General features: G+C 33.7%; 1 protein-coding gene across 7 annotated transcripts in view; it reads left to right on the forward strand.

Annotated features, from left to right (window-relative positions):
- Positions 1-2,080: 2,080 nt before the first annotated feature.
- Positions 2,081-22,673, forward strand: part of GRIA4 (glutamate ionotropic receptor AMPA type subunit 4) — a 385,805-nt gene continuing 365,212 nt past the window's right edge. For 5 of the 7 annotated variants that reach the window (XR_010749450.1, XM_066371576.1, XM_066371579.1 and 2 more), the window contains exons 1-2: positions 2,580-3,049; positions 4,195-4,353. Coding sequence is in view for 6 of the 7 variants with exons in the window: in XM_066371576.1 (XP_066227673.1) it covers positions 2,962-3,049; positions 4,195-4,353 (247 nt within the window). In the remaining variant the exon portion in view is untranslated. Of the gene's footprint in view, positions 2,395-2,579; positions 3,050-4,194; positions 4,354-22,673 lie in introns of those variants that run through there. The other 2 variants (XM_066371575.1, XM_066371581.1) reach the window with 2 other exon arrangements.

The raw sequence follows: 22,673 nt of genomic DNA on the forward strand, positions 1-22,673 counted from the left end.
AAATGCATACAATCTATTCCCAACCTGCACTTGCCTTTCAATTACAAAACTCTGTCCTTTTTGGTTTATGTTAAAGACAGGTATGACATGAGGAGATTTCTGTAGAGTAAAGATAAAGATAAAGAAAAATAAGGATAGTCAGAGAAAGATAACTTAGATTCATAAAGTGAAATGGCGGTTTTAATTAAATTAAAAATAGAAATTCAGAATGCCATGTTACTATCTTGGAAAAATACAGTTGTTTCATCTGTGATCATATTATCTGAGATGTCTTCAGGCAGTTACATAAAAAATAGAATTTGTTTTGTGTTTCTATCAATGGTGGCATTACATCATAGGAAACCTCAAATCTTTCAATGTGGAGGATAAAAGTAACAATTTCCTCTTTGCATCAGGAGGAGTTTCCCTAATTGCCCCCCTAGGTGATGAGTGTAATGATTTGGTGGGTTTTGAAATTTTAATTTAACATAAATTCAGCTTGAATTTTATGTGGCTTATTTTATTTTGTTATCTTATAAGAGAAATTGAATGACATTTACAGGCTTGGTTTTTACACTGACAGAATAGTCAAAAAGAAAACATTTCAAGTCACTTGACTTGCAAGACTAAACCCTTTATAAACTGAAATGAAAAATGTATGATTTGTGTAATCCAATTACTCAAAATTAGGTTGTTTTTTGTCATAACAATCTGTGGTGAAATGTAACAGGAAAGTGGATAAATATCAAAAGAAGATGTGATTTTAAGTGCAAAATTCAGAACTTGGAAAAACACTCTAAAATTTTAGTGGGAAACATAAAATGTCATCTACAACTATAAAAATAGGTGATTTCTAATTAAAGACACTTGAAGCAATAAAAGGAGTACATGTCTCAAAAAACAAAAAACAAAAAACAAAAAACAAACTTTACCAGATTGGGCTCTTTTAAGACTTCCATATGAATTGATCCATTGTTCACTTTCCCCAGATGTTATATCTTGTGTTAATCATAGGCATTGGTGTATTCTCACTTTACTGATTTCTCAGAAGCTTGTGTTAAACTGATGATACCCAACCTTCCAATCTCTATAATGACATGATGAAACCGATGGAACCCAAAGAACTGTAAAGATTTAAAACACTTTCTCCCCTTTTAATGGAATCAAGGGGTTGTAGCTATTGTCTTGATCAGGAGACCTCAAACCATAGAGGGATATAAGAAGTCTGTCATTCATTGCTACCACAGTCACGGTCACTATAATTTCGGACTCCACCCAATGCAGTTTGGTAACATGAACTCTTAAACGTGATCCAGGAGAGGATGTGGCATCATAGCTGCAAAACTTTCTGGGATAATTAATAGTTTTCTACCCAGTCAGAACAACTGTTGATGTTACTGCAGTGCTTCAGTCTTTCTGGAGGGCGGTGGAGTAGAACGAGTATTTCAGAGCCCCAGGTAGAAAAAAAGATGTGTGCAAAACACAAACAAACAAACAAACAAAAGCCCCACAATTTTTCTATCAGATTCTGTGTCCACTGTATCAAGCACTAGCCTTCCCATTCTCCTCCATCAGCCCCTGACCTGCGTTCCTCCGACGCCTGAGGTGCGCCACAGGGAAGAGGAAAACTGTCCTCCTGGACGGAGACTGGAAAGAAAGGCGTCTCCAATTACTTTTCCTACTGGACACTTCACACTGCCCTTATTCCTAGTTGTGCTTCAATGACTTTTCACAGAACATATTACAGGCAATATTCAACTGTCATTTCTCAGGCTTTTCCTTCCTATCCTGGTTATTATCCTAAACTTTGTTATTTCAATTAACTTTGTCTGCCTTCCTCTCTTCCCTGGGATGTTTTAAGTTGTCTGGGTCTCTTTCCTAGCTTTAGCTCCTCCATTCGTTCCTCCTCGGCCCCAGCCTCTTAGACCTGTTCGGGCTGCCCTTTGCCACCCTTTCTCCTCCTCTCCCTCTCTGAGCCCCTTCACCCCATCGCTCATGGTCTCGGGCTCTCCAGCTCCCGGGCTGCTTGCGGATGAGAAATCTGTGCTGCAGCGAGGACCGGAGTCCCCCGCGCGCAGCCCAGTGGCAGAAGAGGGCGAGGCTGAGCTAAGAGCGAGGGCTGCAGGGGAGGGAGGCAGCGGCCCTTCCCGCGAGCCTGCGAGAATGCGGCAGGGGTCCGGGGGCCTGGGAGCCACCGACTCCCCGCGCCCCTGAGCCGGGCTGCAGCCCGGGCCCGCGGGCCACTTTCCTACCGCGCGCAGCGAAAAGCAGAGGCGCCGGGAGAGCAAAGCCAGGGGCGCCGGGGTGCGCATCCCGAGCCGGTCCCTCTGCGGACAGGGGAAGGAGAGAAGCCGGAGCCAGTGGAAAACCTGTTTCCAGACGGGCTCGGGAGCATTGGGCGGCGGGGGCGCTCCGGTGAGCACCCTGGGGCGCAGCCCTCCTCGCCGTGGGCGAGGGGCGCGCAGGGTGTGCCGCGCGCTCGGGGAGGGGACGGGGGGAAGGCGGCGACGCTTGGGTGCCGCAGGCTTGGGGGCCGCGGGGCTGTGCGAGCGGGGGGCGCGTGCGGCGGCCGCGGCGCCGGCGTTCGTGTGTATGTGAGCAAGTGAGGGGCGAGCGCGAGTGCAAGTGAGGCAAAGAGAGAGCGCATGTCTCATCCCTGCGAGCAGCCACTAGACGCTCCACCACCATCTTTTGCATGTGCAACATTTGCAGTCGGACGGAAAACCTCTCCCAGGGCTATGGATACTGCGGGAAAAATCTGGCAGCTCGCGATGGATTGCTAAAGGGAAAGGGTCCGAATCAGAAACCACCCAAACCTCTCTCCTTTTTTTTTTTCTTTTTTTCCTTTTTCTTTTCTTTTTTCTTTATTTTCTGGTTATTGTTTTTTAATTTTAGCGCCATCGTCTTCAATGCCTCTCTGAACAGCCTTTAGGAAGAGTGCGAGAGAAAGAGAGCGCGCGCCAAGGAGAGGAGAAAAAGAAGATGAGGATTATTTGCAGACAGATTGTCTTGTTATTTTCTGGATTTTGGGGACTCGCCATGGGAGCCTTTCCAAGCAGCGTGCAAATAGGTAAGCTGTGCCCCGATGGGGTGTGCATGTAGGTGGCTATAGCAGATACCCGAAAGTGAGTTAAATGAGTTACTGACCGACAGTTCGGGGAAACCTTCCACTGCCTCTTTGCTGCATGTTCAGTTGGAACATACACAGAACTGCCCATCTTCCGTCCTCAGCTCGTACTCCCCATTTCCACCTTTGGTTGAAGTCACTTAAGTAGGATCGATATAAGTTGGGAAAACCTTGATGGGGTTTGATTACATTTTATGTGGTATTTCTTTTCATTCATGTCTCTAGAGCATAAAAGGATGTCGAGTTTGTTTGTTCGTTTGTTTGTTTTTCAAATACACTTCTTCCCAAGCTGGACGTCGCATCTTTCTTCCTATTATAGAAAGACTCTGTTGGGGGGGGGGGGGGGGAGCGTTTCCACCTGCACTCCACTGCTTTTGCTTGCTACCAGTTAACCGATTCCAAAGTTAGATCCTTTTCTCGAAATCTTCTCTCGTTTTATTTTGTTACCCTCTTGAATCTTTACCCCTTATGCCTGCATCTCGACTCTGTTTCCGGGGAACTATCCATCTTTGGCTTTTCTTGCTATTCTCCTCTCCTGTCTTAATGGGACGCAGCTATTGAATTTCTTCCAGCTAAACCCAGCCTCAACACTGCATCATTTCTCATGGATTGTGCACAAAACGGAGCTAATTAGGCTGAGTCCACCAGCTGCAGAAAAACAAAGTTCATGTCTCCTTTCTGATTTCTCTCTACCCTACGTGTCACCACAGCCTTTCCTTTCTGTATTTTAATGCAAATCTTGCTTTCTGTTCATCTGCATGCATCTTCCAGAGAAATGCCCAGAGCTGGCTGATGTAGCAGTGTGCTGGAAATGATGGGGAGGGTGAGAGAAAAAAGGGAAAACACACTAAATGGTCTCAGAGGTCACTGTGATCATGACAGATTGGAACAGGAAAAAGCTGAGCTGTCCTAAAGACTAAAATACTAAGCATGCACCTTAGGGACAAAGGCCAGTCTCCCAAGATGTGGCAGGATAGCTTCTTAATTGTTATGTGCCTAGGAATGGCAGTGGGTTTGACAGTGCTTGGGGTGGGAATAACATTTACAAGGGGAAACACTGAATGTGCTTTTTCTGTTGTTTTTAATAGGTGGTCTCTTCATCCGAAACACAGATCAGGAATACACTGCTTTTCGATTAGCAATTTTTCTTCATAACACCAGCCCCAATGCGTCGGAAGCGCCTTTTAATTTGGTACCTCATGTGGACAACATTGAGACAGCCAACAGTTTTGCTGTAACAAATGCTTGTAAGTAAAACATAAATTGTGGATAAATTAGAAGAGAATTAAAATGAGGCCACAGAGTGCCTTTTTTTCTTTATTATTATTATTTATTTTTTTTATAGAAAGAAATTTAAGCTTCCCATAAATGGCTCATTCCAGAGCAAATCAGAGTTAAAAATCAAGATTTAGTCTTAAAATAATCAGATGGTCTTCCTTCCTCTTCTTTTAATCCTTCTTTCTTTCTTTCTTCCCTTCTTTCCTTCCTTCCTTCCTTCCTTCCTTCCTTCCTTCCTTCCTTCCTTCCTTCCTTCCTTCCTTCCTTCCTCCCTTCCTCCCTTCCTTCCTTCCTTCCTTCCTTCCTTCCTTCCTTCCTTCCTTCCTTCCTTCCTTCTTCTTCCTTTCTTCTTTCCTTTTTCTTTTTCTTATTTCATGTCTAGAGAATTAAAATTAATTTCTTCTTTAACATTTCAGTGTTCTTCCTATCACCTGAATACAAAGTCAGTAAAAATTGTTCTCAGTCTAGTTTTGATTCTGATTCTTTGGTTTTTCTTGTTTGCTTTTCACTTGAGTAAGCATATGTCTTGCTTTTAAGGTAGACACATGCTCTCTTACACTGATGAAAGCAATGGAAGGTTTGGTAATAGTGAGAAAGAGAGGGAAGCGGTGTTGTGGAGAATATATATTCTAGTCTGTTGGCTGACGCTGCAGATGAACTGGTGATGTCACTTGAGACTGCCCTGCTCTTATATTCTGGGTTGTAAATGCCTCTTACTATCATGTAATGCATATATCCTGTGGATATAACTCCATGAATTATTACCTTGATGCCAAATCATGTTAGTTTTCAATCCACCTGAATTCACAAACCGATGCAACTGGATCTATTATCCCACACAATGAAACTTCAATAGGTGATCAAACCTAAAGCTATAATGAAACAGTTGTATGGTGCTCCCTCACCAAAATACTGCATAACTTAATGTAAAAAAAATACAATCAATCATGGATTAATTAAAAACTTTTTAAAATATAATCAGTCATATAGCATTTATATGGCATTTTCAACTTTTGAAGGAAATACATGTTTCAAATATCTCTTCAGCTTTACATGCTAATTTACAACTGTTCAAAATTTATGTGGTAAGATAATGGTTACAGATTATGTAAGACATTTAGAAGTAGTTTCTACATAAAATTTTGAATAAGAGTAATAAAATGTTCAATCTGATTGTATTTTTATTATATCAACCTGAGTATATTTTAATTTTAAAAGCTCTCTCTTAGTACGGGAAAGTGTACTGGACAAATAAGTGAAACTGAAAACAGAGTTTTTAAATGTTTGGAAGACATCTATTTCATTAACTTATTTTTATTCATATTTATTTACCATTAATTCATATAACAGATAATATGATCCTTTTCCTTATTTATGCCGTCTAGCCATTACTTTGTTTTAGAATTTGGTTTCATGAAGAGGCCAAAGCATTTGATATTTTTGTAAACTGACACACTTGTATTATTTCGCAGGGATTCTATCATTCCTATGAACACTACTTAATTAGAAAATGGTTTGGTATCTAGTGATAAAATCAATATTACATAATAGCAAGAGAAAGTTACTTTTAAGCATAAATGCACACAAATTAGAGCTAGGTTTGAGAATAGTTATTTTTGCAAATTTTCTAAGTTACTGTTTTGTGGTCCAAGTTTTGAAAGGGATGTCAACATTTTAACTAATTCTAGATATAAAACATTCTTCTTCATATATAAATATTATGTGTTTATTTAAAACTTTTTCTCATGTATCTCCTAAGATTCTGTAAACAAAAATTACTAACTTTAAAAATAATTTCTATTTCAAATATATGTGAAGGTACTTTGTCAGCAGTAAATTACTATCTAAATATTAATTTTTGCTTTTAAATTTTGAGTTTCTTTAAAATGTCAGATATATTACTTTTATTTCTTTTGCTTTTACAAATTAAATTCTTAAATATTCTAGACTTTGTTTTATGACTTTCAGCTAGATAAGTACTAATGCTTCCTTCCTCGTTATTTGTTAATCTCATTCCAGATAATTTTAATTAATATTATTTTATTTATGCAATAAAAAGATTATATAAAATGAAGTGTTACTAGTAAAGTCTCTATAAACATAAGAAATTGATAAGAAGCTGCACACCAAATGAAAAAAAGTATAAAATATAGATAATGTGCTATGCTTTCACATTTAAGACTGAAAAAAATTTAAACTAAGCAAACTTGAAGTTTCCTTATTTTGAATCCAAGTGTAACACTATGTTAGTAATATTATATTTTTCCATAATCACATTAATTGATTTTGCATACATATTCAAAATATAGTTTTTTAAAAAACATAAATTGTAAATAAGGACAAAATATTTTCTGGGGCAGAAAAGAAATTTTGGAGAGGAAATGAGTATGCTGAATATCCTTAAGGCAAATCCAAGCTGAATTTGGGAAAAATTAATTATCAGAAAGCATGGGTCAGGTGACCTGTGTTTGTTGAATGGACTGACCGAGCACATACAGCATGATTTTCCACTCTAATTAATGGTGAAGCATCAGCAGTGAGGGCGAGGCAGCCTTGTATATCCAGCTTTATTCCTTTGGGTATAAAAGAATAAAAATAGCATTCTGGAGAACTAACATGGAAATTATTCCTCATAGTGATACACACTGGATTTTTAATTTTTTTGTGTGTGGTAGACTAAATATAAAGATAAAATGTGTGACTGACTAGGTTTGTTTGAATTGTGATTTTCTTGTACTGGATTCTTATAAAACTGCAGGATCTAATCTGTCTGTGAATAAAGCCCATTAAAAAGGATACGCTTACTTTATAGAATGTATTATCAAGGGCAAAGCGGATTAAAGAATAAAAGTTATTGGTCATCTACTGGACAGATATAATTTAGTGCCGCTTCTTCTGCTTCAAAATTAATTCAGTACTCTAAGATTACTTTGGGTCATCTTAAACATTCTGTGTACAGAGTTTACAAATTGCTTAAGCCTACACCTGATTAAGTCAAATTTGTTACTTTTGGTATACATCCAAGTTTTTGAGGGAGGAACAATCATTTTAGATTAGAATTTTATTTTATTTTTAACAATATTTATGTTAGATTAAATTAAAATATTGTCCTCTTTATAACTATATTGTTGGAAAGTCACACTTTGCTCATGTTAAACTGAAATTATAGGAAATACAGGTAATATAAAATTATGACCTACTTTAATCACAAAAAAGAGGTGTAATAAATAGCTCAAGTGTAAAATTTTCAAAATGTAATTAAGAATATACATTTCTTTGCTGTGATCTATCCAAAGTATGAGGAATAGAAAAATGAATATTTTAAAAGAAATTCAATATAGTCAATATTCTTTAATAAAATATACAACTGACCCAAAATAGCTATCTTTGCAAACAAACATGCTAGTTTAATTAGATATGTGCTTTGCAAAATATTTGAGACAGTATGAAAACAGGTACTTCTATTTTTCCAATAATTAATGAATATAAATTTTCTTTTGCAGAGAGATGTACACTACATTTAATCAGAAGTAAAAACCAAAATACTGAACTAGTTTGTCATCAAATATTTTAAAAGATAAAAATATTTAAAATTAAAATTATTAGTTTAGTACAGTTACATTAGAAAGCTTTTAAAAGAATCAGTCTTTAGGCAAGGCAGTCTTTTTACAATTTAAGTAACAAATATTCAGTTTCTGAAATGACTTTTCTAAATTTCATAGGAGCAATAGGAAATATAAAGCAGATCAATTACTCATGTGTTATTGCTTTAATGAAATAATAGGTATGAAATTTTTCCATTTTTTTAACTTGAATAGAAAGGACCAAATGACTAATAATTTTTTTTACCTTTTTTTAATGATGTATTTTTCTTTCTTTTTCTGTCAAACTTGTGTCAATTCAAGTGTTTAAAAGATGAGTTGGAAAGCTGTGACGATCACAAATAGAACAGAGACTGGATATTATATCTTAGTAATGATGAGAAGTTGTTCTAAGTTAAATATTCGTCCTGTTTGTTGTCGGTTTACTTGTTTACTCTAAATATCCAAGATGACTGCTACTTGTAAAATAGGTTGGTTTTAAAATATACTTGTTTAGTTAATCTAAATACATTGAAAATATGACATTGTATCCAGTTGGTTCTGCAGACTTTCCCACTTAAACACTAGTTACTTAAGAACACTAAATACTAATATAATTTTTTGACTTTGATTCAAAAACATTTCAACATTGCACATGTTCCCTTTCAGAGACATGAAGCCATAGAAAGACATTCTAAGAGTTTACATAACCCATATAACAATCTTAAACATGCTAAAAATAAAAATTTCTGATGGTTTTCCTGAAAAATTGTTAGTGGAGATATGTTAGAATTAAATACAGTTTGGCTTTTGATTATTTTTAGGAAAATAAGTGATGTTATTCTACTGTGACTCTCATTAGGTTTCCTTATTTTGAATTGATATAAAGATTTTATGTTGATATTTTTTAGTTTTATAATGTTCTTCCTTTTTCTTAATTTTCTATTATGAGATTAAAGACAAAGATGAGTAATATTCTTATGGTTTATTTCTCTTTAAATTATAGGATGATATATAATTTGCATTAATATATTTTAGTAAGTCTTTATAAAACTTAATTAAGTCTTTATAAAACTATTAGAAAAACTCCTTAAACATTTTTCTAATCTGAATTTTTTTCAAGTAACGCTAATTTCCCAAAGAGGAAAACTTCTACTTTCTGATTTTGGACAATATGTATTATATATATCTTATTTATAGAATTTAATATTGTTCAGGAATTTCAAATGAAAGATAAATAGACCTTACATTTTACAACAAAACTTTGTTTTTAAGTGGTTTTATATACTTAATGTTACTTGACCTCAAACTAGTTTGACAGTACGACAAAGATAGTCATTATTTTGTAATGCAACCAGCTTTGGTTCAAAGGAGTTATTTTACTTGTTCTGGACTATATGGCTAACAAGCTACAAAGTTAAAGTTCAAACTCAAGTCTTCTAACTACCGTCTTCGTACTTGTATCAGTAACCCATTGGATGTGAAAAATACATCTATATTTATATTACTGGAATTGAGAAAGAAAGAAAAAAACAGAATCGCCATTTATCTTTTTTTTCTCATTTAATTGCAACATTTTGAAGAAAATAGAACAAGACATTTCTGGGCAACTTATTCATTAATCATATGACATTGAGTGATATAGCAAGGACTGAAGTCATATTACGTAATGAATTCATCCATTCATTCACTAGATTAGATAATAAATGTATCCATTAATCATTAAACACATTTATTAAGGGCAGCTGCATTTAAGACTCTATGCTAGAAATAAGAATCCAGAAAACTTATAAGAATAGTTGCTGCCCTCAGGAGCTGATAGTCCAGTGGGAAAGATAAATAAATCAGTTACTGCAAGTACAGTAAGATAAAATGTTATGATGGAGAAACAGAGTGCTATAACAAAAATGAACAGAGGAAGGATAACAACTAAGTTGGCATGGCCTTTAGGAGAGATGTCACCTGATCTAGGTGTTAAGTTTCTAATTGAGTAATTGGAAAAAATGGTGGAAGGAAGGCATGTCTGACCAAATGAGCAATATAGGACAGGATATCACAAAGGTGTGGGAGAGCCACATGTGTTTGAGACACTAGTTAAAACAGTTAGGTTAGTTGTAGTATTAAGTATGAGTAGAAAGAGAAGTGGGCTAAGGCATGAAGCTTTGCCGATACACAAAAGATCTTGTAGCTGCTATAAGGAGATTCTTCTGAATAAAAAAATGAGGTCCATAAAAAATTGAAATTCAATAGTGACATGATCAGATGTATATTACACAAAGAATAGACTGGTTGCAAGAGGACAAATGAATCATAAGGGAACAAACAGGGAGAAAAAGACCAATTAGTTGAGTCAAAAGTAATGAGTCTTGAAGTAATACAATTTGGGGTGATAGACACTTAACTAAAAGTAGAAGCACTGAGGAAAGAAAAAAGCACATAGGTCTAAGAATGCAGAACTGTTGATGGAACTCAGTGATGGTTTAGATGTCTGTGTGGGAGGGTGGGAAAGAAGTGTGTTAAGATCAACACATGATTTCATTGATTTCTCACCTGGACAAATGATTCAATAGTGACACTATTGTCTAGAGGAGACACACAGGAGGAGCAAATTTGAGTGGGTAAGGTCACTTTAGTATGGATGTACTGATTTTGAGTTGTTTAAGAGACATCCCAATGGAGATATGCAGTAGAGACTTGGATGTGTGTATCTGGAGCTCTGGGGCTTGGTTTGAACTGAAGACAGATACTTAGTGGTGGTTGAAACCAGGGATGTGGGTGAGATCACCCAAAGAGAGCAAGAGCTATGAAAAGACTGTTAAGGATAAAACCTCAGGAAATACTATAAATTGAGAGTCAAAGAGGGAGGAAAAGAGACTAAAGAAAATAGGTTAGAGTTCAGAGGAAAATTAGGCTAGAGTAATTTCCTTGGAGCCATGAGGTGGGAAGAATTTCAAGTAAATAGAACTCAACCTTGCAAACCCTGTGAAATTTAAAAAATGAATTGCAAGGGTAATCGTTACATCTTTAACATTAGTCCTTTCTTCTCTTTTCTTTAGAGTATTCTTTTGTATTTTGACTGGGAAAAAAACCAACAGTATTTATTAACCCCACACAGATTCTATTAATGCATACTCTTTCGTATATGTTGGCCTACAATATTCTCCTTTTTTATTTAGAAGTAGAGTGGAAGTCTTTTCTGGACTTTTGTTCCAGATGATCTGTAATTTACAAACCAATAGTGGGTAAATTATTTAATACTTTAACTTTAGTTTCTTCATCTTTTAAGCCAAGGAAATAATACCCATTACATATGAATCTTATGAATGTTACAAAAATTTTTGGAAAGTATTTGGCATATAATTAGAACTCAATTAAGTTTAGTTGCATTGGATTTTCTGTGCCATATGGAATATTTATTTCTGAGTCAGTCTTAACATTTCAAGAGTTATTTTTATTTTCTGTTTATGTTTTTAAAAGGCAATTTATGCTTTGAATACATAAATTTTGTTGTTATTTCCTAGGAACTTTCTTGACCTGTCACTGAGTTTTTAACTTCAATTTATGTACCCAAGTCTAAATTTATATTTGTCAAAATTATTTCTAAGTCTTAAGAAAGAGTAACTTTATCTCAGATTTATAGGCCACTCAGAGAGAAAACTGGTCCATGCATAGATTAAAGAGGACATTGACTTCTTTTAACTATGTGCAAAATTTTCTGTTTCTGTATTTTTCTTTACTGAGAAACAGTCTAACATTTTGAACAGCTTCTCAATGAATTTCAGTCACACAAAAAGCCCAGTCCCACAGCCCTAAAGAAGCTATAGATAAATTAGATAAACAAGCAAAATTTCATTGCCTACTTTCATCATTTCACTAATGATGAAACTAACCAATAATCTTTACATAAAATCTATCTTTACTAGTTTTTGTGTGTCATAGCTAGCAAAATCCTTGGCTTGGATTTCTGCCACTCAAATGATCATCTTATTATATTTATTCCTCCTCTTACTATCAACTGTTTTACATATTCCTCAGCAGCTCCTTCTATTTTTATCATGATTTACCTTTTCCCTTACCATTGCCACTTTTGGAACACTGTGTTCTTGAGGGTAATGAGTGACAAAAATTAGTAAATCCAATTATTGTACCTTAGTCCTCATTGTCATTGAATAGTTTACATTGCTAGCAAATCCCTATTCTCTGAGACTTATTCTTTTTTGCTAATAATAATAAGAGCTCCGAAAATGAGGTACTAGCTATGTGTCAACAGTGTTATAGAGTTCTTACACAACTCTAAGAAGCAGACATTATTATTATCATTTAGTATGTGGGGAATGTGAAGGTTTGTAGTTCAGAAAACTTGTCTAACCATAAAGTTTTCAGGGCATCAAATCCTGAAGTCAGGTTTGTCTGCCATTTGTATTGCAGTATTTTGGTTAGTACAAGAACCACAAAATACTCATTAATTGGTGTGATAGCAGCTAGGTAACTCTTAACCTAAATTGAAAGATGTTTTGTTTTTTTTCCTCAAAATTACCTCTTTAACAATCTTCACTTATATATAGCATCTTACACTGGCTATCAGTTCTTCTCTGTGATTTTTACTGAAGCACAAAAATTTCAGAATTCTAAACCATGACATTCCCATCACTTCACATTACCAAATTCTTGTCAGAAATACTACCATGTGGAAGAATGACTCTTAAATGTTGTACAAATAGCATTGAAGAATTCATGAATTGGCCAACCAGCATATTTGTTACAGAAATATTGTTTGATTTCAGAATCATTACAGCTATTTGCAACACATTTTCCCAACTGCTTTAAGATTTCCTTAGCTGTCAGTCATTCTCTGTTTCATTTTTGTTAACAAGTTTGGGATTCCAAATAAATATAGTGACTACTGTCTTAAAGAACATCACCTTAAGTCGAAATTGCTTCAGTCTTTATAGTTTCATCACTTTCCTCCAACTTAATAAAACTAGTGGTATCATCAGTTAAAAGTTTTTTGTTATCTTTGAAACAAAAGGGAAATAAAATTGAGATTTAACACTTTCTTTGAATATACCACAATATTTCCCTGACACAGCAAAAATTACAACATAAAACTATTATCAGTATTTGCTTAGTGTGTTGCTTATATGCTTATTCCAAATGAACAATTTTGATCAAATTTTAAATATTTTATTCACTATTTTCTTTCTAGCTCTCATATTTTTATTTAAACATAACTAACAAGTACTTGTGAAAGTTTCAACTAATTCAGAAATCTTATCAAGTCAAAATGGTAATCTCACATTTTAGAGCTAATCAGAATCAAGGTTTTCTATAGATCTTTCCAGACTTCTTTCTTTTTTATCTTTATATATCTAGATAGAGAGATAAAGAGAACTATAAACACAAGATGCTAGCATATAGAGAAAAATAAAAGTATGTAATAAAACTGATATTTACTCAATACCTATATTTTATTAATTTTTTAATTTATCATGTTTTCTGTCTCATTTCTTTTACTGCTACATCATATGTCAGTGTGCAGAAGTGCTATGATAAATATACTAAGTACCCTCTTGATCAACATTAATTGTTTCCACAGTTTTTATATTCCAAACAAAATAGTAAAACTATTCATGTACCTGTGTGAATATACCTGTAAAATTAATTCCTAGAAACAAAATGACTATAACAAATGATGCACATTTTTTGCTATTAATAGATATTGTCAATTTCTTCTCAAAAACAAAATTAACTTTAAATTTACAACTACCAGAATGCAAGAATAATTGTTTTTCTATGACCTGCTAACACTAGCCACTATCAATCTCCTGCATCTTCACTTATACTGATGGCTGAAAATGACATCTAATTGCTGCTTTAACTTGCATAGTTTTGATTAATAGTGAGGCTCAGAACATTTTCTTATATTTATAAGACCTGTGTACTTTTCTGTGAACTGTCACTTTTTTTCCTTTACCAATGTTTTCTTCCTTATTTGTGCAATGTTTTATATACCATAAAAATTAACCCTTTGCCATCTATGTTGTAAATTATTTTTCCATTTGACCTATGGTGTTCAACTTCATTTATGGTGTCTTTTGCTATATAGATACTTTAAATTTTTTATGTAGTCAAATCTGTGAACCATTTTCTTTAGGGCTTCTGGGTGTTGTGTAATGCTTATAAAGATATCTCTATTCTTAAAACTATATAAAGTATTACCCCACATTTTTTAATACCTTTATGATTTTAATTTTATATTTATAATACCGATTCTTTTAGAATTTATTTTCTTATGTGTGTTATGAATTAATCTTGTGTGTGTTTGCACTCTTTATTTGAATAAATTACTCTTATAAGTGCTCTGAACTGATGATACATGTGTACTAAAGTTCTGCCTTTCTTGACTGAATTTGACCTTGAGCAGAAATTCCACGTTTTGACTCTTCCAAAGTTCTCCTGTATGCTATTCTTCATTTACCCTTTCTTGACAGTCCCTAATGGTTATGCTACTAGTTGTTATATTTTTATCATCTGTTTTTTGTTTCTTATATTGCTTCCCACATGTTTTTTCATGAGTACCACTCACCAACTGACAAAGTCCTCTTCCTTCCTTCTATCTCCAAAGTACATCATATATGTATATTTTTATTGTTCTTGATTTCTATCCTGCCATTCTAATCCAAGCCAATGGTACATTTTTAATAACTTAATAATTTGTTTTCTGTTTGTACTCATTACTTCTCTCTCTCTACTTTATATACTGAAGTTTAGAGTATCCCTTTGAATTTATAAATCAGAGCCTGTATCTTCCATTTTAAAATCTTCCAATGGCTTTTGTTCGTTTTAACATGGTCCTACAAGATGTGACTTTGGTCCACCTCTTTGCCTTGTTCATCATGTCAGAGTGTGCAAGGTCTTCATTTTGTCCAATTCTTTCTTTTCTCCATACCTTTGTACTTGACATTCCCTCTTTTTTGGACTCCTCCAATTCAGTTAGTTGTTGAACTAGCTTTTTCTCAACCAACCTTCAGGACTCAGGTGAAAGTCGTACCTCAGAAAAACTTTTCTAGTCAACTTCTTTAGAATAAACCCTTTCACTCCCAAACTTCAATAATTTTACCAACCATATGATCATCATTGCTTTTATCATAATCTATAATTATTATTTTCAGTAGTTTACTTATTTATCATCTATACTCCCTACCAGAATGCAAACTCCTAGAATCTAGAGTATTATTTTCCTTCTTAAACCATATAGCCTCATTTACTTAATAAAATATTTGGCATAAAAAAATCAGAAAAAGCAGCAACTATCTTTGAATAAATGAATTAGCATATTTAATGCATTTTTTCACTCATTTTTGGAGCATCCTCAGGGCAGTTAAGATGATTCATGTGTCATCTTAAAGAAAATCAAGCAGAGGCTATGAAGACAGTGAACAGATAACCAAATAAATGTTATGTATTTTTTTTATCTTAAGCATGATATTTTTCTCATTTGTTTTCATCAAATTCATCTTATAGGATGGACAAAATAAGTAGGAAAACAAGGTCCATAGGAAAGAAGGTGGGACTGTTAATGCAAATTGGCATAGACTGTCCTGTCCTGATTGCTCTTTGATAAATTTAAATCCGTTAGAACAAAACTTCTAGGTTCTTACAACATGTGACATTTGCCAACAAAATAACTAGAAAATGCTGATAAAATCCACTTTCAAAGTAGAAAAAAGCCCATTTGGGAAGCCCAGGAGAATTAGTAAGCACATTCAGGAGAATCCCATCTGTCCAGACATTGACTGCTCCTTTAGCACTTCTTAAAGTTCATGGAACTAGAAGAATTGTGAAAAAGGGAGGTTAGAATCAAATGTATGGAGTTATTCTTGTCAGTTCTTGATTATCTACATTGCACCTTCTATAGCATTTTCTTTAGTATTTTCACAAAAATTTGCTACTTCCTATAACTATATATACTTCCCTCTTTTGATATTAGTTTATATTAGGTTAAATTACTTAATTTTAACTACATATACAGTCTTACTTAAGGAAACTTGCAAGACATTTTACCACTTCTTTGCTCCAAATATTAAAAATCAAGAGACATATTTTTTTTCTGAAAAATATAAATGTTTCTTCCTTTCTTAATAGTAAACTTGTAAATCAAAATGTTTCTCTATTTGCTCTGATAACCAGGGAGCTCAATTTCATATTTACTATCAAATAATAAATTATTTCCCATTTTAAATGTTTTACTTTGTCTTTATGCCCTTGATTTTTTCCATCATATAATATAAATATATGATTTAAATATTATATTTTACATAAATATACCTTATGAGACTCTACATATCTTTTTAGGAAAGAAGCACAAGTATTCTGGCTATAAATAAAAAAATCTAGATGATATTTCATTCAACACAGATGTTGGCTAGCTTTTGCTTGAATAGTCAAATTTCTTATTTAGTACTTTCTGTAATTTATATATGCCTTAGACAGTGATGATAGATAGATAGATAGATAGATAGATAGATAGATAGATAGATAGATGATAGATAGATAGATAATCAGTCAACTTCATTAGACTGTGAGTTCCTTGCAGACATGAATGATACTTTTTTAGTACTTCTACTCTAAGGGCTTATCCAAGTGCCCGGAACATTTATGCTCCATACTCAATAAATGTTTGTTGACTAGTTGAAAGAAAGGAGAGAAAAAAACCTATTTCTTGGTTGAGTATTCATAACAACTAATTCTTAGCCAGAATTGAATAACACAAGACAAATCTTGTTTATTTTCTATATGACTTAAACCTTTAATATTTTTAAAAATAGTTATCCTGTGTCCCTTTTGTACATTTTCAAGCTAAATGACATTTCCTTATATAACAGTGCTTCTAAAACTCTTAACATCCAAGTTCTGGCGTTATAAATATCCTCTAAATTCATCATAATTCCATTAAAATATATTGACCTGAATTAAGTCTTATATCTGTCATGATTGGTTTAGAATTAAACATATTTTTGATGCTAAAGATAATGGTCTGACATAACCTTTCCAGGTGAGAGCACTAATTCCAATTATTTAAGTATTATAAATGTAAAGTATAGGTCAAAATTATTTAAGTTTTAATTAGTCAGTTAAACTACTCTGTTTGTTCATGTAAGCTGTAGTCAATTAAAACTTAACACTACTCTTTTTTTCACATGTATACAAATCGGCCTCTGTAAAGAGCCCACAGAGCTTATTTTAAAATACAAAATTAAAGATCTTACATGTACATTCTTAAATTTTCACTCATTTGGAAACATCAATTACTGTCTTAACTCCATTAGCTGTAAACTATTTTAAATTCTAATTGACTCTACTCCATATTGATGATTAAAATTAAGAACAGGCTGTGATACAGGTTAGATATGGGATGACACCAATCCATGAACCAATACTTTTTATGTATGTGTGGTCAGTTAAACATGTCTTCTCCAAAAATAATTAATCAAATTTCTCCATATTTTCCATAAAGATAGCCAATTTACCACATTTTTACCTTCTTTTAACATGGAAGTAAACAAAAGTCATCAAATCTTGAGAAAACTATCTCATGCAACTATACTGGATAAAGGATAACACACGCACCTGCACAAACACAGAGACACACCCAAATACACGTCATTGAGATGGAAGAGAATGGACACTTTTGTAACAAACAAATAAACAAAATATAAACAAAATATAAAATATTTTAATTAGAGAAAAACAAATTAAAATAGGACATACAGTTTTACATAAAAAATAACTAATGATGATGGTAAAAATAAATAGAATTTTAAATTGCTCAAGGGTTGGAGCATTTAAAACTGATAAAGTGCTCAATTAAACTGCAAAAAAAAAATGGACCATTTCCTTTCTATATTATGTACAAATAATTCTACTAGTGTGTTTCTTTTCTTGAATAACCTTCTCAAAGCAAATGAGAGTGAAAAAAGCCTCAATAATGACAGAGACTTGATTCTCTGCCAACTAGGTATATGGTGGCTGAAAGTCAGAATAATATTGAGTAAATAAAATTAAAAAAAAAAATAAAGTGAGTACATGCTTTTGGCTCTGGCCAATTAGCTCAGTTGGGTAGAGCATCATCCTGAAACACCAAAGTTGCAGGTTTGATCCCCAGTCAGGGCACATAATTGAAGCAACCCACAACTATTAATAAATGAAACAACAAATGAATGCTTCCCTCTCTCTCTCTCTCTCTCTCCCATCTTCTTTTATTCTTTAATGTCAATCAATAAAAAGATAATAATAATTAAATTAATACAATGTTTTTGAAAATAAATTTGTCATGATTTATCAAAAACATTAAAAATTATAAGTCATTTAAATTTATAAACCTAGTAAAATCTCTTAATTTGAAAATGTTCATTGCCCTGGCCAGTGCCTCGGTAGATAGAGTGTCAGACAACCTATGGACTTCTGGGGTTTGATTCCAGGTTAAGGCACAGAGGAGAAGCAACCATCTGCTTCTCCCCACCTCCCACCCGTTTCTCTTCCTCTTCCCCTTCTGCAGCCTGTGGCTTGATTGGTTTGAGAATGGCTCAGGGTGCTGAGGATAGCGTAGTACTTGAGCATCAACCCCAGATAAGGTTGCTAGAGGGATACCAGTCAGGCTGCATAAAGGAGTCTGCCTCACTATCTCCCCTTCTTTCACCTAAAAAAAAAAAAAGAAATAAATAAAAAGAAAATATTTATTTAAGCATTATTTACCAACATTTAGATGTGGAATATTTAAATTAATTAAAATCCAGACAGACTATTTAAGAAAATATGTCAATCATGAGAGTCCTCTAACTCAGTGGTCCCCATCCCCTGGGCTACGGACCAGTACCGGTCCATGGGCCATTTGGTACCGATCCACAGAGAAAGAATAAATAACTTACATTATTTCTGTTTTATTTATATTTAATTCTGAACGATGTATTATTTTTTAAAAATGACCAGATTCCCTCTGTTACATCTGTCTAAGACTCACTCTTAACGCTTGTCTCAGTCATGTGATACATTTATCTGTCCCACCCTAAAGGCTGGTCCGTGAAAATATTTTCTGACATTAAACCGGTCCATGGCCCATAAAAGGTTGGGGACCACTGCTCTAACTGATTTGTGCTAACAGTTCTCAGTTCAAGCATTTTTTCTATGTATTTACTTTTTGTATATGTTTTTATATTATATTATATTTATTATATTATTATATTATATTTTATTATTTTTGCAGTAGAACCATTGTCATTATGGAGAAAAGAATGTTTAGTAAGATGTCCTCCAAATGTTATAATAAGCCTGACCAGGCAGTGGCACAGTGGATAGAGCGTAGGACTGGGACACGGAGAACCCAGGTTCTAAAGCCAGAGGTCACAGTCTCATCTGGTTTGAGTGAGGCTCACCTACTTGAGCCCAAGGTCGTTGACTTGAGCTAGGGGTCACCCAGTCTGCTGGAACCCTCCAGTCAGGCACATATGAGAAAGCAATCAATGAACAACTAAGGTGCCACAATGAAATATTGGTTTTCTCATCTCTTTCTTTCTTTCTGTCTGTCTGTCCCTATCTGTCCCTCTCTCTGTCTCTCTTTATCTCTATCACACACACAAAAAAATGTTATAATGATTTACAGTGTTGATAGAGCTAATTGAATGATATTTAAAAGTATCAATTGTTTGGAGGAGCTTGGATCTTCTGCACCAGTCCTGCTTCATAGCCAGCTAAGATAGGTACATTGTCCTGGAGGTAGTATATTTCAAATTTGTGTGTAGATATTTGAAAATTCTAGCCAATAGATGATATGGGAAATCACTGTTGTCAATTTTACTCCAACCTCTGCCCTGTTTCTTCCCTTCTCATCCTTCCAAGCACTGAAGGTGGTTAGAAGTAGATTCAGAAGTAATGTGATAATCCTCTTGGGTCTTAAAAGATATGAGGCTTTTCCATGTTGCAAAAAGAGATAAAATATTCCAGGCACACAAAAGAGTATCATAAAAGAAATGTAAAGGTGTGTGGACAACTTTAGAGACCAGTAATACAGCAGGAAAATGGAGGCAAGGGTGAGACTGAGGGGTATGTGGAATGTAATAATGATGGGGATGGAGAGAGACTACAGAGGCAGGGGGGAACCTTGCAAATGGCCTTGTAAACTAGGATAAGGAATTTGTTCTTTATTCTGGGCCAGAAGACAACAATCATTTTAAGCAGTTCATGCCATAATTAAATTTCTGTTTTAAAAAGAACCCTAGCGCCACTGTTCATCACTCATATATATAGCAAACTGTGGTTCCTTTCCCATACTGAGTGCACTAAGAAACCATTTCCTAGATAAGAAATGCCATTTGCTACTTCAGTTGCTATTTGTAGAATCCATTATTGTAGGTAATTCTGCTCACTATTTTCCATTGAAAACAGTTACTTCCAGCAAAAAAATACTGTTTGCCATCTCAACCACGTATCTTCGAACTGCAAACCAGGTCTTTTATGACACTAAGCTGGTTGGTAAAGAGCTGATATTGGTGGGAGAAAAAAAATTAAATATCTTTACAATATGTGTAAACACAATTAAATTTCCTTACTGATTAATATAGTTGCTGACAGATCACTACACATTTCAATTCGAAAATAAATTTAAGATTACCCCTTTTTTATTAGCTATTACTGTTGGTAGAAGTTTATTATTTAATTTAGTTGGCACAAATAAGCATCTATATTAAAATTGTAACTTGCTATTCATCACATCATATAGTAGAGTAGCAAGAAATAATTTAATAAAAGTGAGATCAACAATTGGAATTGGAATAATAATTAGTATAATTATCATCATGTATTTTTATGAATATACACACATACAGACACATACACAAACCTTACCAAAGGGAAACAAACAGTGAAAAACACAGCATAGATAATTTGCAAGGCATGATTTTTCTTTTCCTTCAAAATAATGAAGTGTGAACTTTCATGTACATACTTTTTCCATGTATATGAATTTTTACAAATTCATTTATTTTGTGAAAATAAAAATACTGTATAGCAAATACATAAATTAGAATAACTTTATAAATAAATTTATATTTTGTTAGTTATATAATATATACATTAGAATCTGTTATATACATATTTACTACTTACATGATAAGTTATATACATATTTAGCATTGATTCTTGTTGTTTTCACAAAATTAGTTAATGATCATGTTATGAAAACAAGCAACTGTGAAAATAAGCCTCATTTTACAGAAGTGATGAAATCACAGATTAGAAACCAAGTGTGAATGTTTTATTAAGAGAGAATTCTTGCTGAAATGTTTTTATTTTCAAAATAATAATGTCTTCACTTCTACACCTTTCCTTCGTTTTATTTCAGAGGGAAATGATTCCTCTAATGATCTACTCTTGTTCTTTTCAATCATTATGATGCTACCAGTATGCTATTGAGAATAGTATGTAACTATTAAATGCCATGACTTAGAGACTTTTAATATATGAGAAATATATAAGATATAATGGTAAGTAAAGAAAAGATAGTTCTTTGATTTTAATTTTATAAGAACTATAATATATCAGAGATTGAAAGTACTATATCAAAATGCTGGTAGTGATCATTTGTCTTTAGTGTTATACCGAATGCTTATTTTAATTGACAATATCTAAAACAAAGATAATATAGTTATATATGTGTATATATATATTTTTTTCTTAGTCCCTTCACTTTTTCACTCAGCCCTCAACTCCTCTACCCTCTGACAGCTGTCTGTTTCATACATCTAGTCTTCTGTTCCTATTTTGTTTGTCAAGTTATTTTGTTCAAAATGTAGTAATCTTATCACTAAGTATTGAGTTTGTCTTGCTCTGTCCAAATAGGATGGGTAATCTAGGGAGATCTTTAGACATTTTAGTAAGTATCAGGACCATTGTCCGAATATCCTGTCCACTTAGCAGTTGTCATGTTTGATCTCTTTGCTTATACCCTTTCATTATTTTAAAATGAAAATATCAGCTTTAATTAATTAAAAATATTAAATTAAGTCTTTATATTTATTTATCATAACTCATTTAAAAGATCCAAGAGAACGATCGGTAATGACAAGCATTTTTTATTGCCAATTGAAATATGTAACTTACCAAGTCTGATCGCATATATTAATTTTAATTTCGTGGAAAGGATAGTAGCTGCAGGAGGAAGCTGATGGCTTTTAGATATCTGCCCACTTTCTCTAGGTAGTCTTGTTTGACAACCTTAATGTGATTTAGGCTTTACTTCGCTATGACCCCATGACCACATGAGTTTACCTTGACACATTATCTTATCATTTATTCTCCTGGATTGAGAGTCCTCTGAAACTGGATACCACTGTAGTTGTGAGCAAATCCATAGTGCTTGGCTTATAGCACAATGTCTGGCACATAACACCACTAAATTAATACCTGTTGAGTATATGGATATGAGAATGGAAGGATTTGGGAATTGATGGTTAGATATTAGTGTTCTGATTCATATTTTAAACATTCTATTAAGGAATTACTTCAGACTCTGTGTTAGAGACTGTTGTAATTATAAAAAATAAAAAACAATTTTTATGGACTTCTTCATAGGAGTAGGTGACAAGTGAAAGATTATAAAGATTATTACTCATTAAAACACATGCCTTCAGGGTTTAGAGTAGGGGTCTCAAACT

This window comes from Saccopteryx leptura, chromosome 1 (assembly GCF_036850995.1).
Source record: "Saccopteryx leptura isolate mSacLep1 chromosome 1, mSacLep1_pri_phased_curated, whole genome shotgun sequence".
Taxonomy (NCBI): domain Eukaryota; kingdom Metazoa; phylum Chordata; class Mammalia; order Chiroptera; family Emballonuridae; genus Saccopteryx; species Saccopteryx leptura.